The 19,251-nt window shown below is 39.3% G+C and overlaps 1 protein-coding gene across 8 annotated transcripts in view; it reads right to left on the minus strand.

The window, feature by feature from the left end:
• LOC126210040 (YLP motif-containing protein 1-like) overlaps positions 1 to 19,251 on the minus strand; it is a 392,244-nt gene that overhangs the window by 293,655 nt on the left and 79,338 nt on the right. For all 8 annotated transcript variants that reach the window (XR_007540599.1, XR_007540598.1, XR_007540597.1 and 5 more), the window contains 3 exons: positions 16,208 to 16,318; positions 15,689 to 15,793; positions 1,382 to 2,959 (listed from right to left, as the gene is read on the minus strand). Coding sequence is in view for 5 of the 8 variants with exons in the window: in XM_049939145.1 (XP_049795102.1) it covers positions 1,382 to 2,959; positions 15,689 to 15,793; positions 16,208 to 16,318 (1,794 nt within the window). In the remaining 3 variants the exon portion in view is untranslated. The remainder of the gene's footprint in view (positions 1 to 1,381; positions 2,960 to 15,688; positions 15,794 to 16,207; positions 16,319 to 19,251) is intronic.

Below are 19,251 nucleotides of genomic sequence, written 5' to 3' on the forward strand. Positions count from 1 at the left end.
AGGCATTATTAACCATAACACAAGATGATGACCGGAATAAAAAACACAAAGTGACTGATAAATTCACTTACACCTGCAGAACTGGAGGGTAGGCTAACAATCAGTAAGTGTTTCTATTCACATGGTCATCATTTCAACCATTTGGCAAGTACTATCAGCTTAATTTCTTATATGGCAGATATTCTCATTTTTTGACATTCCAGCCTAACAAGAATTTATAAGCATAAACACTTAATGGGCTACTGGCAGAACACAACCTTTATTTTACATATTGAGTAAAGGCAGAGTATGCAATTAACTAATATAGTTATTGGCATATGGCTAACTGAAACAGCTTTGCTCTAAGATTATATCTTACAATAATTTCCTTTTTATTTCAATTGCAATTTTGTGATCAAAAGGTGCACTGATGGCAATAAACAAAATATTTTAAGTCATTTTCTTCCACACTTTAAAACATAGTTCAATAATGTGTAGATCACCTGCAAAGAGTGCAACTCAAAGAACAGCAAATTCACACTAAAAATACAATGTATGTGTCACAGTGAGCTCTGTGCATGACAAAAATAATATCTGAAACAAAAGTTTTTCTTTTTAACAAATAGAACAAAAACACATCTATTCAAAAATATGTGCACCTGCACGAATGTGCAAAACACACACACACACACACACACACACACACACACACACACACCTCTCTCTCTAACCATATTTTCAAAATTATTTAAAACCAGACCTGCTTTAGTCTTCAAACATGTGGTAAAATGTTTCAACCTAAGCCAGCATACAATGAGCCTCTGAATACTATAACCACTCACTTGTTAGACAATAATATTGATAACAGGAGGAATGTGGTCAAATATCAGTATTATGAATCAGAGAACTGACTGTTTTAAAAATCATAGTGAGCAGGAACTATTCTATAGCCAACACTCGATATGTAATGAACAAATTCACAAAGTGCATAAATACTGTAACTTCTCCCAGTACAGAAAAACAGCTTGAATTCCAGCTCTTACAGAACTCACTGTATGCAACTGAAGATGTCATTTTATTGAACACAGGAAGTGTGTACATATTCTAGCATTAATCTGTTACACTGTAATTTTGATTAGATAGCAGTGTCTAAAAAGCTTCACCTGGAAATCTCTATCAATCTGACGGTGTCAGATGAATCTCGTGCACAAGTCACTGTCCGATTCAAAACAACAACGATACAAAAAACACATTTACCACCTTATCTATGCATGTCTTAGCAGTAAACCATTTTAATGATAAGCGCAGAAAATAAAAATCATCACAGATCGAGTGAGGCCAACAGTCCACATAATCCTGCAAAGTTATTTACTTCCTACGGGCGAGAGAATCTCCTGCTCACCTGGTCATTGCCGCCACGTCCATCTTCTGGTGGCCCTGGCCCCGGCCCAAACCTTCCTCGACCTCCCCTGTGTTGCCAACCCCCACGCCCCCCACCTCGACCCATAGGTCCGCCTCTGCCTCCGCGAAAGCCGCCAAAGTCTTGGTCGCGACGAAGTTCGCGAGGACCTAGCAGAGGCGGAGGGTATCCTGGAGGGCGTTCCCTGTCAGTATTATCTTTCTCGGCAGGATAATTTCCCAGGAGACCACCTCCCTCTTTGATCGGGGGCTTTTGCCAGTCATCAGAAGCCCAAGGTTTCGGTCCTCCCTGAGGAAAACTCTGACCGCTTCCAAATCTAGGGCCTCCACTTCCGAACGGTGGTCCATCACGGCCTCTTCCCTGATTTCCAAACCCACCGGGTCCTCCTGGTGGTCCCTGATTGCCAAATCCACCCAGACCACCTGGCGGATTGTTTCCGAAATTCGGTGGTCCTCTCGGCCCTCCAAAACCTTGTGGACCTCCGGGACCGCCCCTACCGAAGTTTGGTGGCCCCTGGTTGCCGAATCCCTGGGCATTTGGAGGAGGCTGTCCAAAATTACCTCCGAATGGTGGAGGACCTCTGTTGGGACCTCCTGGTCCAGACTGTGGGCCTCCGAATTGATTGCCAGGTCCTGGCTGGAAATTTTGGTTCCCATACTGTTGACTGGGTGGTAGCTGATTTGCTCCGCCGAACTGAGGGGGTACACCTGGTGGGGGATTTGCAAATCCACCCTTGCCAAAGGGAGGTGGTGGGCCCCTATTGTCAGAACCTCCCAGTGGCTGGCTTCCAAAAAGTGGAGGAGGCTGATTTGTAAACTGTGTGTTTCCACTAGCCTGGCCCATGCTCTGCCCAGTGGGAGCTTCTCTATTGCCATACTGTTTAGTTGTCTGCAATTCGGAAGAACTGTCCAATTCATGATTTCCACTATCCTCCTCTTGTTTGTTAGGCTGCAGTGAACTCTGGTCAATAAATGATGATCCCTGGGCCCCAGTGGAGTTTTGTCCACCAGCATTCTGATTCAAAAAAGTGGAGTCTTGGCCTGACGCAGATGTCAAGTGGTCTGCACGATCATCTGTGTCTTTGGCACTATTTTCGGTTTCTTCAGTGGCCCCATGTCCGTCTGCAGATTCTTTCTTCTCCCCATCATTTGTTAATAGATCCAAGCCTGGGATCACACCATCTTTCACAGGGCTAGATTTAGGGGGTTTCTCCGCTGTTTCTTCTTTTACGTCCCTCCCTTCTGTGCCATCCTGACCTGTCTGAGATTGGTCTGTCTCTGCAGATGCCTGAATGCCACTGCCGTCATCTGGTTCTGTCTTCTGCTCTGTGTCAGTTACCCCACCCCCCTCTTGTTTGGCAGGTGTCTGGCGGTAGTCAGTGTCAGGATTCAGCTGTGTTTGCTGTTGGTCATCTTGTTGCTGCTTTTGGTCTTGTTGCTGTTCTTGATGTTGCTGTTGATCCCCCTGTGGAGGAGTAGTGAAGTATCCTCCCACAGGAGGACCACTACTCACACTGTTGCGGTCACGGTTAGGCTTTCCACGACCAGCTCGGTTTGGATCCTGTACAACAGAAAAATAATTAAAATTTCAAAATTTATTCCAAAACCTTCTAGGTAGTATGTCTCCAGCTTAAAGCTTGGATAAAGTAATTCAAGAAAAGACTCATCATAAAAGTTTCTAAAACTGGATCTTGATAAAACTTGAAACTCAAAATTTTGATAGAGATATAAACAAACCTTGTAAGTAAAACACATATTATGAACTCTCATGGAAATTAGAAAACTGTGGTGGAGTGTCAAGGTAAGGAAAATGTTACTGGTCAATGCTGCAGTGTGAAGAAGGGAAGTCAAAGAAGGATATAGCAAACAATTACAGAGAGAGAGAGAGAGAGAGTGTGAGAGAGTTTTGGAGTTTGTGGTTGTGGAGGAGGAGGATGATAGAACACACACTGATGCTGACTTAGGCTACTGGCTGCCAAGTCCTGATCATGATACTGCAGAGTGTTTGGGAACAACCGCCTCAAACACAATTTTCTAGCTTTACCATAGTATGCCACGAGAACAATTTGCACTAGTTAATTACTGCAATAAAAATGTAACGGCTGCAATTGATGGTCTGAAGACCTTTTCCAAACTATGAATCTTAACAGCTTTAGATCCAATTTTCTTAACACACACGGAACTACACAACAGCCAGGTGTCCAATCAGCAGCGACTGGTGTATGAGCAATAACACAAACTTAATCCTGACTTTAAAATTCAATAACTTGTTGCAGTTTCTTGTGGCATTATAAGTGTGTGCAACAACACAAAATTTAAATTGTTTACCCACTGCTAAATATGAATTTCTGACAGAATGGCAGACTACTGTGTGTGACTGTTTTTCGGAAGGAATGACTAGAGCTAAACTCCAACATTCTTGGACATACCCTTATTCCATTTATGCTTCATAAAGCACACACTCTGGGCCATCAATATGGTTTAATTTGCTACTTACTACTATAGGAACAAATGACGTAGTGTGGATAAACACGTAGATTGAGAAGTTCAGCTTCATCTCATGTTTCACCATTTTTATGAAATCTTCAACAATGAAAGGAAATGTGTCAGATTCAGTAAAGCAGGTTAAGGCAGGGCTCAAACATGTATATGCTGTTTGAGTTTAGGTGGAGTACCAAGTGGGCTGAGGCGTGAACAGGAATTTGGACAGAGGAGTGAGGCATGCTAGGGTATTCCTTGCAGTTTTGCAAAGCCTCTGTTCAAGGATGGCATGGTGGTTAGCATATCTGCCTAGTGAGCAGGACACCCAAGTTCAAATCCTGGCCTTCGCACACATTTTAATTCGCCATTTCATCCCCATTTCAGTCTGCATATATACATCATAAATGTTTGAGATTTTGAAATGTCTCTGGAACCATATACAGCAGAGACTTGATTATCCGGATTAACAATCATTTGGATTACCAAGCACGAGCAAATATCTCTGTAGGCTAGTCCGTGTGAGCACATGTATGTGGCAGCATCACTATCCACCTATAACTCACATGGTCTCTCACGTTTCATTATTGTTTGAGTTAAACATTGCCAATTGCTACGCCACTGCACTGGGCCATGTCTGTGCATGAACATGTCAAAGCACAAAAGAATAGTGTTATTGTGGTGTCACCGCCAGACACCACACTTGCTAGGTGGTAGCCTTTAAATCGGCCGCGGTCCATTAGTATACGTCGGACCCGCGTGTCGCCACTGTCAGTGATCGCAGACCGAGCGCCGCCACACGGCAGGTCTAGAGATACTTACTAGCACTCGCCCCAGTTGTACAGCCGACTTTGCTAGCGAAGCTACACTGACCAATACGCTCTCATTTGCCGAGACGATAGTTAGCTTAGCCTTCAGCTACGTCATTTGCTACGACCTAGCAAGGCGCCATTACCAGTTTAGATTCAGTGTAATAATGTCTAAACAAGAGCGATGTTCTCCAATTGTGGATTAAAGTTAAGTATTCCAAGAACTACGTTCTTTTCTTTATAGGATAATTACTTTACCTTGTTCCAGACCTCACGCCAATCTGCATGAGCTTAACGCGTGCCTTTCGGCTACCTCCGAGTGGCTTGGCTGTCTTGCTACGCCACTACAGTTATCATTAGAAGTTAAAATAAATACCAATTCATTTTTTTAAAAAAAATGAGAAACTGGCTAGTCAGCTGATACGTATGGTGTAGGTATTTCTGCAATAAGCAATATTAAGAAGAATGCAGATTCAGTTTTAAGTACACCTGCAAACTTTATAGTGAAGATAGGAGTAAACTTTGAAAAGTGACGAGGAAACTGAAAAATGAACTTTCGGAAGAATCTTTGTACTGTTAGTTTTTACAAAAACAATCACCTAACATTATGTATGAACTGCAGAAAGATAACCACAGGAAATATGCCTAAAAGATGACCATGCAGTGGCACGCAGGTTTTTTTTCTAGAGTTAATAATACAAAAATTGCTTTTCTTCATACATTCAATTATTTGCACTTTTTTTAGTATACAAATGGCATACAACAACAATCAGTTCGGATAATTGCGTATCCACTGCAGAGTCATTTGATAAACTGGAGTAGTGTGTGCGCAGGAAGATGAGAGAGGGGGGCAAGCAGACAAGGCAAATTTACACCGAAACTGTCGTTCCTGTTTGGTGATAGTACACACATTGTGGTGGCTTTGTTTTGCAGGAAGTGGTGTACCAAATGGAACGTCAGCTAACGGTGTCAGTCTGCTGCATCTGTCTACTGCTCAGGTGAATTTGTGTATCACTGCATGCTTAATGACACCTGTATTGTTACTGTAGAGTTCATTAGAGTAAACACACCATGTGAACATGAACGAGTGGTGATAATGATTACTGTAATTAATCACTTTTTAACTTCTTGAGAAAAACAAAAATGTGCTAATGGAGTCAACAGAATGCTGGAAAAATGTATTACATTGTATATACAAGGAGAACATGAAGCAGCAACAAATGCTCTCTTGATTTTACAAAACCTTTCAGTTAACAATTGTATGTGCTATTTCAGCGGCACTTTCAAAGGCTACCATAGGTCACAAAAATTACACCATTCCATTTCTTTAAAATGCTGCAGCTGCTGCTATCCAGAAGACAAATAAGTTAAGTATTACCCGCACAGCACAACAGTCCTTTGTAAACCTGCTGAAAGTCTCGGGTGGACTGCGTACATGTGACCCCCTCAGGATATTAGCCACAGTGCTCAGTGCCAGCCCTTAAGGACTCGTTTGGATGACCACAGTTTACCTCTTATTACTGTGTTTATCTGATTAGTTAGTTTTCAATGAAAGACCAGCCACAGTATGTAACAGATTCTGACACAACAAATACACCGAGGATAAAAATTCAACTGATCACAATGCAATACATTGTCAACAACTAAATAAGGGCATGTAAACTACACCTTCATCCATAATAACAGACACACACAGAATGAATCACACTGAGAATGGTTTCTACAAAACTTCTCCAGTCACATCAGCAGTAGTAACAAACCACATGTCTCCTACAGAGGAATAAAGATGAGCCAATATTTCTCATTCATTACTATTTGGGACACTTTACTGTGCTCTTAAGTCATCCTACAGTCTACTGATCTCTTATACGTAATCATTAATCACCTCACTTTCACTACCCTAAGGCTGATGAAAACAAGTAAATACACCGTCCATCTCATCTCATTATAATATTTCATGTTATGAATAACCTTTCTGTATTAATTTCATACAAACTGTTTTCCTCAATTATAAAAGACTGGGAAAGTTATTGTTACACACATTTAAGTATCTCTTATGAAATTCAACTTCATTAAAGGTGCCAATGAAACCTGAATGTAAATTGCCAAACCCACGTACCTGCATTGTGCAACAGTACCTTACATGTTCTACAAAATTCTATCTGGAGGTGGAGAGAACAGTTGTAAGCAAATGATACAATACTTCACAAATAAAACTAAAATCTTCCACACAGTATACGTCATGTCTGAGAAGTAAAAAACAAATTTACTATAAGGATGGCAGCTGCATTAAAAAAACAATTAAATTACACATAAAGCTACAAAATGAAAGGGGGGAAAAAAGAAAGAAACTGGGTACAGGTGATACTGTTTGCACAAATTTCAGTGACAACGGTAAATAAAATACAAGATCTCTTTGCAATGGTACCACGCATATCTGGAATATTATTGACAATTGCAGGTAGGCATAAATGTTTCTTTTCAAGTACAGCTACAATCCTTAACTGGCTTCTAGCAATTTCATTTTCAATAAAAAATTGACTATTTTATGGGGTTAAAGTATGAGTTGAAATTAAATATGAACTTAAAAGAAGCAGTACAGTTAAAAATGCACAAAGACAGGTATAGCAAAAATGAAATTACTGAACTTCCTTATTAGGCGAAGCATGATCTATGGAAAAGAGGGGGCATGTGAGTTAATGGGAAGTGTCTACAAAATGGAATGTGGAGGCTTAATTTTATGTTAAACTCCTAAACTGAGGGAAGGAAATGTTGAGAGAATGCCCAAGTTTCATGCCATTACATAGCACTACCAACTCCACCAATGTAATACCTGTAGTGCATGGAATGGACGTAGGCAGAATGCTGCGAATAATTTGTGTGTGGTGTCGGCACTGAGTAGGCACACACACTAACACACTTTGCAAAAATGTCATTACAATTCGCCACAACAAAATGAATATTCATCTCAAAGTTCAAGGTTGGTCATCACAGAGATTTTGTGACTAAGATCTTCAAATGTGATCTTGATAAAGAAAAACAACACATAATGTGACTTCATGCACAATTAGCTGCGTAACAAAACTACATAAAATTTGTCACTTTCAATCCGACTAGCAACATAAATTCTTCATTATGTGTGGGCCCACCCACATCTTGCCAAGGTTGTTTTGACCGCACTGCAGAGGTTGAGCTCGGAAGCCTTTACACATCCCCCATGCAGTCTCAATCCCACCCACGCAGTTTCCATATTTTTGGAAGCCCAAAGAAAGACATTCGTGACAGTTGATTTGCTTCAGACGAAGAGTAGCACTCCTGTGTACCTTAACGGTTCCACAGGCCACCACAAACATTTTCCTATGAAGACACTGAGCATCATGTCTCACAGTGGGATATACGCATTAACGTTTATGGTGATTACTTTTGAAATGACAAATGGTTCACTTACGTGTTTTCCATCATCTCAATTCCATTTTACTATTCCTTATACCATGCCAACAGTAGTAGCTATTTGATACACCTTAATGGTCACTTTACTGGGTACTATTACAGTACTGTTTCCTACAGTTTTAAACCCAGGACGTACCTCATCTGGAGCACTGCACAAGAGCAGAGTCCTGTGCGATACAAGTTATTGTTTTCATTCTAGATCCAGTGCATCTCCTAGAATATCAGAATGGTTGGGATTCCTACTGTTCTTAGCTACACACTGTTAGTTTCATAAATTGTGTTATTAGTTATATTAATTTCTACAGTTCTTGTGAAGCTATTCCAGAAGCCAATAAACCATCTGGCAAATGCAGTATTATCAAATTAATTTGGTTTTAATTTTCTAGTGTGTTTTCTGTATTGGCTGGTCTCTCAGGGTAGTACAAGCTCAAATACCTCACAAAGCTGCAAGGGTATGCGCTCATACTATGAAGTCTTTGTCACATAGAGGAAGGAAGTAAGGTGGGAAGTTGTTCCACAGGGCCTATTTAAAATAGTGTCTGAACAAATGAGCCTAGTACATACAGAACCTGAGTTCAAAGACACAGTAGTTTATTTAGATGAGACACATTAGATGAAGAATCAGTATTAGCAAAGCAACTATGTGCAATGTTACCACCAAGAAACAATGCCACTTGATGCTCGACTGGTCACAAAGAAAGCATCACCAGATTAACATCAGTTTCTTTCCTGATTTACAATTCTGACATTCGAATTACAAACTCTCTCTCAGAAACTTTAAGTAGGAATCTTAAAATTCGTAATACAAAATATGATCTGCAAGACAGAATTTATGTGAAAAAGTGGCAATAATTATTCTCTGCCCCAAATTATGGGTTTAGAAAACAAATGAAGGTCCGAAAATCACTGTCACTGCTTTTTGATTATCAATTACAACAATTAACTGCTTTAACTTCTACAACACTTCTATTGCCAAAATTACACTGGGAAGGAGATGTGATGTGATGTCACGGAGAAAGAATTTTTGATGCAACATATGAGAGAGTGATTATAAAACCATATGTAATGTGCGAGAGTGAGTTTGTCAGTTTTCTCAGAGTGGATCAAATTTCGAAAAACCTAGTGTCAATAATAGTTCACTCATTGGAGAGACATTAAGTGAATTAGGGCATGATATGTCAGGCAAACACGGTTACACAGAGTTAGCAGGATTCAAACATGTTCCAAATTCCACACTATATGACATCTTTGGCTCGTTTCATCACAACTGAGATGGACAGGTGTGCCCAGACGGATGTTCAGGTAGAAGTTAGTTTCTCGGCGACCTCTGAAGTGAAATGCATGTACCCTCATCAGGCAGTAAAATGGCAAAAGTTTTTGACAATTGTCAAATGGAATGACTGTTGATGGGCTGCCGGTACGTCCTCATATACACTAGCTGCTGGCTGTGCTGTCAGCGGTGTCCGCAGTATTGCCCCGTACAAGCATATGTTGACTCCGTATTCAATGTGCGAGCTCTATCCTTGCTATTTTTGGATCACATGCATGCTGAGCTGTAGGTCACAGTCTCCATCAAAAAGTGTAGTCAGTGATTTAGATTTGAGTGGCTTCACCAATGTTTTTACCACAGTGTGCTTTGGTGCAGGGTTACAATAGCTGATGTCAGTGTGCTTAGGCATGTGTGAAGCAGCCACATCTGCCGAGGAGTCAACTTATGTCCACATATGATGATAGCATAGACACCAGTGATGTCACAGCCGGCAGCAAAAGTGTATAAAGGCATACCAGCAGTCATTCTGCTTCACAATGACTATGGAGTACCAGGTAGAAAGCTTGTGACATTTTAAACACTTGGCACAGCTGAAAGCCTGAGAACATTTTATTCAATGTTACTGCCCTGAAACTCTACATTTTTATGAAGAGCCACTAAGAATTTTCAAGAATTGCATTAATGATGCACAAATACTAACCGTAAGAATAATGGATATCATTAAATCCTAGATACTTGCATTCGGCAAGTAAGATAATCACAACCCTAAGATCATCATTTTAGGTGTTATTGGAGAAGGTAATAATGCTGTCCATCAGCACTATTCACCAAATCATCAACTGAATGCTGTTGAAAATCTTATTAGCCAAGAGCATTCCGTGAGGTATAAGATTACACAGATTCTCTAGTTCTCCCCCCCCCCCTTTTTTTAAGAGAATACTGTTCATAAGCAGTAACTGCTAACAGAACAGAATGGCATTGTTTATTGTGACAATGATTCCTTTGATATATGACGACATGCTGTCATTTAAGCAAAATGAACTATAAAAATTAGGACATGGCGGATGATTGTACTTTTATCTGAGAGACCACTGGCACCTGAAATAAAGTACCGTCACTGCCTGGAAGCTACCTCAAAAGTGGTTCAACAGGAACTGCTTTCCACTCAGCACATAACATATAATTATGTCTCTCATGGGGTAGAGACTTTACCTGGTGGGAGAGGGAAGGTTTTGCAAACATTTTCTCTACAAAGGACAAAAGTAGAACTCTAGAAAAAGGTTTGTGTTGTAAACAAAGGTTGCTTCTCTTTGTGCTGGACAATAGTTGTCTGAAATGTGAGCAAAGTGGTTTTGTTGCTGTAGACATCATACCAACAGATCTACTGAAAATGTCACCACAGTAAATAAGAATGTAACCCAAAGAACCTGAACCTCAATTCACTGTCGATCACAAGAACTGAACATTTCAAGGAGCAACATGTAGCGAACTCTGACTGAAGATCTTCATTTACATCCTTACAAGGTTCAACTGACATCAATTTGCAATGGTATGAATTTGCTGATTGGGTCTTGGAAAAGCAAAACATGTACAACAATTATGCAAGTCCAGAGTTTTATATACTGTAAGTGCGTATAGTTCATCTCAAAGTTTTGGTGGCCACCTGTCAGATACTATTTTCCTTATATCACCATAATGTATACTAATGAATTTAAAGTAATTTAACTTTCCCATTATTAATGAATTTTATTCAAAAATTTGAGGAATTCTTATAAGGACATCATTTATAATCTACATCTACATCCACACCAATGCTCTGGAAACCACTGTGAAGTGCATGACTAGCGGGTACTTCCCATTGTTCCAATATTGAGGTTTCTTCCCATTCCACTTGTGTATGCAGAGCAAGAAAAATGAATGTTTAACTGCCTCTGAGAGCATAGTAATCAGTTTACTCTCATCTCTGTGGCTCCTACAATATACAGAAGGATGTAGTGTATAACCAGATTCCTCACTTAATACTGGTCTTTGATACTCTGTAAGGGCGTTACATGAGACAGCTGCTATCCATCTTCAAGCATCTGTCAACCCAGGTTTTCAGCATCTTCTGACACATTCCTTTGCACAAGTTCAATATCCAGTTATATTTTGTACAGACCCCACGTAACTGAGAAATATTCTAGGATAAGTCACACAAGAGTTTTGTAAGCAAATCTCATTTTTAGAAAGATTCAGTTTCCCCAGTATCCCACCATCCTACCAATGAACCAAATGTGTTTTACCAATGATTAACCCTATCGATTTTCCATTCCACCCCCCCCCCCCTCTCCTCATCAACCATCACCTAAACTGTTACACCAGGTATTTGTATGAACTGACAAGTCCTATTGTGATTTGCTGATACTGTAGTCACAGGATATTTTATTTCTGTGTTTTGTGGAATGTCTATCACTGTATTATCTTTAAGTTTTATTGAGATATGTCTGAATATATGTACAGCTTTTTTCAGATAATACTTCAATTACACAGAGTAAGCTACCCACAATCTATAATGAAAAATTTTCAAGTTATATAAGTACTATACATTATTAAGCTAATAGTGTGCTTGGAAACTAAAAATACTGCTTAGCATTAATGCAACAGGTTTACAGTCTTAATTCACATGTAAAATCAACCACCTTTCTGACCAACTCTTCTGTACTATTATGGCAATATTTCGTTAATCCTCCCAGCTCTCATACTGACCACCTGTTTCTCCCATACATTTTGTCAGTGATCACCATTGTAAATATTAATCCCACAAAGTGCCATTGGTAGTTCAAGTTTCCTGAGCGACAGATCTCGAAAAGTTTTAATGTAGTAATCAATATTGCTGTCAGCACATAAGTCTTTTTTCGGTTTGTGCTTCTGCAAAAAGAAGACTGCGTAGCTCAAGCGAATGCGAGGAATGAAGAAAGAATGATGCAGCTTATATGTCTAGAGAGGTCATGATACGTCAAGCACTGTACTGGCAACACAGAGATACACTTACCTTGTATCGAACAACAGCTATTGTACAAATTACACACAGAAGTAACAATGAGTCACTAACGAGGAACATAAGAGATGTTCACGTTTAAATACATTCATTATGTAATTTAATTCTCAATTTACTTACATCACAAGAACATTTCGCAGTACTTTGAAAGAGTACTTTCTTCTATAAACAGTATTACAATTGCAAAGGGTATTTTAAATTTGCACAGGAAGATAAAAATTGCAGATTTCTGCAACTTGTGTAAATCAGTAACTGTCCCAGGGCACACACAATACCTATGTGCAAATTTGTCCAATTTTATTGTTGTTATACTTGTGTATTACATGTGATGGACATATTTTTTGTTTAGATGAATTAGCTTCATTTTTCATTTCGTATACCTAAGACTGAGGGGATACTTAGGAGCGGAACATATGAGAAAACATAACAAACATATTTAGAATACTTTTTAAACACTACACGTATTTCAGCATGACTGCCATCATCTGGTTAACTGTGGAAATACATATCTGGGTGCAATACTCCAAATTTTGAAGAAGATAATTTAAAGCATTAGAAAATTACGCTTTCCTATGGACATCAGGTGGTCTTGATGTCCATATAATATCACTGTCTTTGTTGGTGTCACGACTGTATAAGTTTGCTTCTTTGAAGTTGGCGAGGCTATAGTAGGTGTTAAACTACAGCTGGAAAAGTTATTTCTTAAGTTTTCCAACTATGAAATTTTATTATAAGTGAGGTTCCGGTATAACTGCCTAAAACGTTTATTGATTTTTATGACAGCTGTTTCAGAAGATTTCCAGTTTCAAGTATGTCTATGTTGTCCTGACGTATGTATAACATGTGGTGTGACTGTCTCTGGCAACTGTTCTCATTAAAATTCCTCATGAAGTTCACACCATAGTCGATTTATAAACATAAAACATCTATGGTATGAACTGTCAAAAATTGACGTGAAATCAATATTTTAGAATTTCACTTGAAATGTAAGAAGTACGGTCACCAGACATAGCCACACCAGATGTTATATATGCATCGGAACAACATAGACATACTTGAAAATTGAAATCTTCCAACACAGCTGTCGTAATAATCAACAAATATTTTATAAGCAGTGATACTGGAACCTCACTTACAATGTCCTTTCAAGAATGCAGCTGCAGGCCCAATCATCAAAAAACTATGAAAGTTTATTCCATAATGGTAATCAATGACAGCTTTATTGACAGTAAAAATAAACACTGGGAAGCACATTTCTGAGAATAAGACAACATTGAGAAACTGTCACACACCTAGCGCACTACAACACTGTATGGCATAAGCAGTCCCATAAAAAACACTGGGATTAAAATCCACATAAGTGTAGAACCACACAAAAACAAATCATATAAGCAATAATATAGCTGGTGAGAACAAAGATATGACCTACAGAATACCACAGAAACAAACAGCCTGTAACCGTATAGTATCGCAGACTCCACTGTCATTACAGTTATAAACACACCATATCATTCCCCACTCTCTTGGGTACAAAACCCTATTTTTCAACACAATGTCCGTTCAAAGCAATGGCCTTACACCACCTTACTGGACGGCATGTCCGACCGGTCAGATACAGATTTTCCGCAATTTCCCTAAGTCACTCCAGGAAAATGCTAGGATGTTACCTTTGAAAGAGCGTGGACGATTTCCTTCCTCATCTTGACACAACCTGAACTTGTGCTCCATCTCTAATGACCCTGAAATCGAGGGAACATTAAACCCAATCTTCATTCCTTCCTTTTACTGGCTGACATCGGGGCCAATATCTTGATCCATCAATAACCTCCCCGTCATCCATGAACTGTTCCTGCAGAGTGCATCCTTCATTGGGCCAAACGTAAGCAAGTCGGAAGGTGCGTGACAGAAGCTGTAGGGTGGATGATGATGAACAGTTCAATGAAGTTTTGTGAGCTCCTCTCAGATGTGCTTGTGTGAGGTCTTGCATTGTCATGGAGAAGAAGAAGTTAATTTGCATTTTTATGGTGATGAACACACTGAAGTCGTTTCTTTAATTACCTGAGGGTAGCACAATACACTTCCGGGCGCTAAAAGACTGTCACCATGTATTTACTGGCCGAGGGTGAGGCTCTGTACTTTTTGTTTCGAGGAGAGGTGATGTGGCGCCACAACATGGATTGCCCCTCTCTTTCCGGTTCGAAGGGGATGAACTCCTGTTTCAGCACCAGTGACGGTGTTCGACAAAAAATTGTCATACCGGCCTCCTCACACACAAGCAATTCCGCCCCAGATCATCATTCGTCATTCGTGCCCAGTGAGCACACACCAACTGGTGGACGAGTGTGTCAGCACTACCAACAGAGATGTCTGGTTGAGCAGTAAGGTGTTTTGATCACCTCGAAGGAGGGAGTCCACACGTCCCAACATCACAGGAAACCCAGCTGTGTGGGGCCAGCCAGCACACAGGGTTCATGCAACCTTGGTTTTATGATGATAGATGTCTCTCCCAATGACTCACTGTGCTTTTGTTCAGTGCCAGGTCTCCGTAGACATTATTCAAGTGCCTAAGAATATTTGCGATGCTCTGGTTTTCTGCAAAGAGAAACTCAAAAGACAGCTAGCTCTCTGCTTGGAATGCACAGCAATTACAGACGCCATTTTGAAGGCTATGTGTGGCACTGCCACCTATCTGGGCTTCATTAAATAACTGGGGCTGGACCAGGAATTTCCAAGATGTCCCACAACAAATTCCACATTTTTCCAACCAAAATTGACTGAGGGAAAAATGTATTCCATTACTTGTTGAACACCCCTGGTATTATTATGCAAAGAAAGTTACCTACATTTACACATTTTGCGAACTGTGGTTCCTTAAATCTCTCTACATGAAAAGTTTGTTGTTCATCTTTTATGAAAAGTTTGTTGATCATCTTTATTTCAAAAGATATAACTGAAAAGGATGAAAATTACAATTCTGCATCTTGTTCTGATTGATACAGGTTTGTAATTTTTTTCATCTACAGTGTCCTGCGACAGTAATGTACTACAGAACCATTTAGAGAAACCCCCAGAACTAGTAACTCTACTACACATGTATTAGAAGTCACAACATACACAGACAAAGAACTGTGGAAATTCTGGTTTGAGCCTTCCACTCAGCTCGAAATTAGAGGGGCATAGGCAGTAAGTGCAGATATCACAAAACACACACAAACTATCAAATTGTAATTTTTCTGTTACACTTACCACAGTTTTATTAGAATTTTCTCGCTTACGGCGCATTTGCTCTCTCCTGTGAAGCAGCTGTGCTCGCCAATTCTCCCATTTTGCTTCATACTCTCTGTACTGTACCTAAAAAGCAAAATATAGAACATTTACCTAAATTCCTTACGAGATGAAAGCCAATTATAATGACAGACATTTCACTTTATTTAAGTTACGCATATTCTTTCATTTCCCTCCAGTTAAGTGCAAGCGATCTTGTTTCCTGTCATTAGTTCAACTAATCTCAGGAAAGTATTTTGACACTCATTCACAACACACAACTATCATATGATATAAATACAAATACTAACCAATAACAAGAATTTTATTTTCTTCCTCCTTTACAACAACTATTAGAAATCTGGAGTATTGGACTAAACAGTCAATTTAATACTGAAATTGTAACAAAGCTCAAAAATACTGGAGGCACCACACGACTCTTCAGAAAGTTTTTAAATGAAGGACTGTATCTTCAAATTAAGTGTTAAAGTAAACATTTACCTTATCTGGATGGTTGATATTTTGCTCCTTCCATTTGTTGAACTGCTCTTCCCACTGCTTAAACTGTATATCAAAGGCCTTTTCGGCTTCCGATAACTCATCTGGGTTATCCTACGAGGACAAATATCATGTTATTTTTCATATATGTGATTACTTTCTATGTTAAAACATTGAACTGCAAATAAAACTAACATTCCTTTGGCACCTGGTTCCACATTTATGCGAGCTATTATTATACTTTATGTATGTACTGTATGCACTTCTGTATGACTTGTTTTTGTACTTCATTCTACGTCTGATGCAAGATGTATCAAAACACACCAATAAATCAATTTGAGACCAAGACCTTTCACAACTCATTGCGTGCCAATGCTGAATGGTTGCCTGCCTCATAGATGGAAGTATTTCTCTATCGAGTGAAGAAGATTCTTTAAAACGGCATCACTAAAAATGTTGCACATATCAGCTTGGAAAGGGGTGAGGTGGAGATGTAGCAGAAAAGGAGGAAAAATAAAAAAAGACTGGGTGGGATGGTGGAACGAGAGCTGTGTAGTGCTGGAATGGGAACAGGGAAGTGGCTGGACGGGTGAGGACAATGACTAACTAAGGTTGAGGCCAGGAAGAGGGTTACAGGAATGTAAGATGTATTGCAGGGAAAGTTCCCACCTGCACAATTCAGAAAAGCTGGTGTTGATGGGAAGGATCCACATGGCACGGGCTGTGAATCAGTCACTGAAATGAAGGATGTTATGTTTGGCAGCATGTTCAGCAACAGGGTAGTCCGCTTGTTTCTTGGCCACAGTTGGTTGGTAGCCATTCAAGTGGTTTAAACAGGTCAGTGCTTTGACCTGACAATACCAGACACTTATAAGTAGATCCCATTTTCATGTTGAATCTGAAGCACAGTGCAACTGCTGGAGTAAGTAACAGAAAAAAATCTTATAACAAAGAATTGAGCATGTAACCTAGAGATCAGTCACAAACAAGATTAGCTACATCATTAAAGCATTGGTTTACTGAGCATGTCTGCTTTATTCGCACTATACAATTTTTGAGTGTGGACCCTGCGCTAAAATTAAAGCGGGAGCTGCTACCCAGTTCACATAATGATCCAAACTGTTCCACTAACATGATGATGTATGTTTTTGGGCACAATATTGTGAAACTACACATTTGTAAAGAGAAACTAAATGTTTTACTCTCTCTACTTTCCTTCTATAAAAGTAATTTTAAATTAACTTTTTTTCTGTCTCAGTATTCAGCAAGTAGATTTTTGTAATGATGGTAGCAGGCATTGCGGGCAATAGGGTATTTGACTGTTTTCTGGAAATCATCTTAAATGGTTTATGCCATTTTATGCATGCAACATGCTTTTCTCCTCTTGAATTTTCTTTAAAGAAAGGAGGGGGGATGAAATTCAAATAATCTGAAAGCCCGCTAAAAAGCTCCATTTGAGTCACGTGATGCTTGTGACATCATGGGGAAGCTCCCTGCTCCTTTTATCATAAAACTTATTCACTGTGATGTCCTGTTTTGGAATTTACGTTTGAGAAAATGGGTTACAAATGGTGTGTAGTGGCACTGTACAAATACATCTTTAAAAATTGCTGAAAAATTTCTTTTTTAGAGTTCTAAAGAATGAGAAGTTGTGTGAAATGCTGTCGCTCTGACCCAGTAATTGCTGAAAAATTTCTTTTTTAGAGTTCTAAACAATGAGAAGTTGTGTGAAATGCTGTCGCTCTGACCCAGTAAAATGCAAACACACTGATGAACGAGTTCCCTAACTTAATTAAATACATCTTGCACTGGTAGGTTAGCATTAATTTGTCTCAGAGATATGCTTTCCCACTGTTGCAAAGGAGGACAGCATTATTCAATGAAATTAAACTACCTGTGAAAATGTCATTATATCCAATATTACATACACTCTTCGGTACCTCAGGCCTATAGAGGTAAACTGTAGAAGTTCATAAGCAGATATCTGTAGGTCACCAATTGTAATTCAGCCTGAAAGAGTATTTTAACTTATTTGTAACACGCCTCAAAACTCCTCTCATATGAAAACCAAGCCACAATTACAAAATTTCACCACACTGATCAGAAAAGTATTGTTGGGTTTTCTTGCTGTTTACATGTGCTAACATTTGCAGCTGCTGTTCAAAGACTTCACCTTTGAGAAGATTTCTAGTTAATACGACTCCACATTTTTTACTTTACTGGAAATAATGCTTTTTTTTATCTTCCACTGTCCAGTTAGGATGTTTATTGTTTAAACTTTTAAAGTTTAAAGTTTCATCATCTTGCATAAAGATGAAGTAAGTATTTCAGACACTGACATTAGTTTCCACTCACAAACATCACAGTCCTTACATTTGTGTTACCTGCATATTACACATGCCTTGTATCTCTCCCATACAAAACCTCATCGTCCTTACACCTCTTATTGTGTGCGCATGGTGACACCTTCGCCACTGTCCAAAAAAGTGAATTGTTAGTACGCAAATTAAATACATTTTTCTTCAGTTATTCATTTCTCAGACTAAGATTAATGGGAAGCTATATATAACACATCCCACCATTGAAACAACTGCCACAATTGAGTTCTTATTAATGCTGTTTTCGTATTTTGCCTTAAACTTTTAGAAATGTATGAACCTGTCAGGGTTCAAACCTGGAATTTTTACTTCCACAGTTAGACATGCTGTCTGTTGTGATACAGAGCAGATGCACATTGCGGTTCCTCTGCTGATTGTGTTGTATATAGGGGATATCAGCAACATCAGCACTAAGATCTGCCAAGAATAATTTTATGTGCTTTTGATCATTGTTCACAACTGATAGTTGACAATCTAGATATAATACATGGACCCACTTGCAAAACATTCTAAAATTCCTTAATGTTGAGTGAGTGTAATGATGTTGCATAGAGCAGGGAAAGGACGCCCATCCTCGCACATATCGCCGCTCTAAACGGAGTGAAGCACAAATGCATCAACTTTCATAAGGTATCAGCATTCACAAAATTCCTTTCCATTGTTATTTAA

This window comes from Schistocerca nitens, chromosome 10, assembly GCF_023898315.1.
Source record: "Schistocerca nitens isolate TAMUIC-IGC-003100 chromosome 10, iqSchNite1.1, whole genome shotgun sequence".
NCBI lineage: Eukaryota > Metazoa > Arthropoda > Insecta > Orthoptera > Acrididae > Schistocerca > Schistocerca nitens.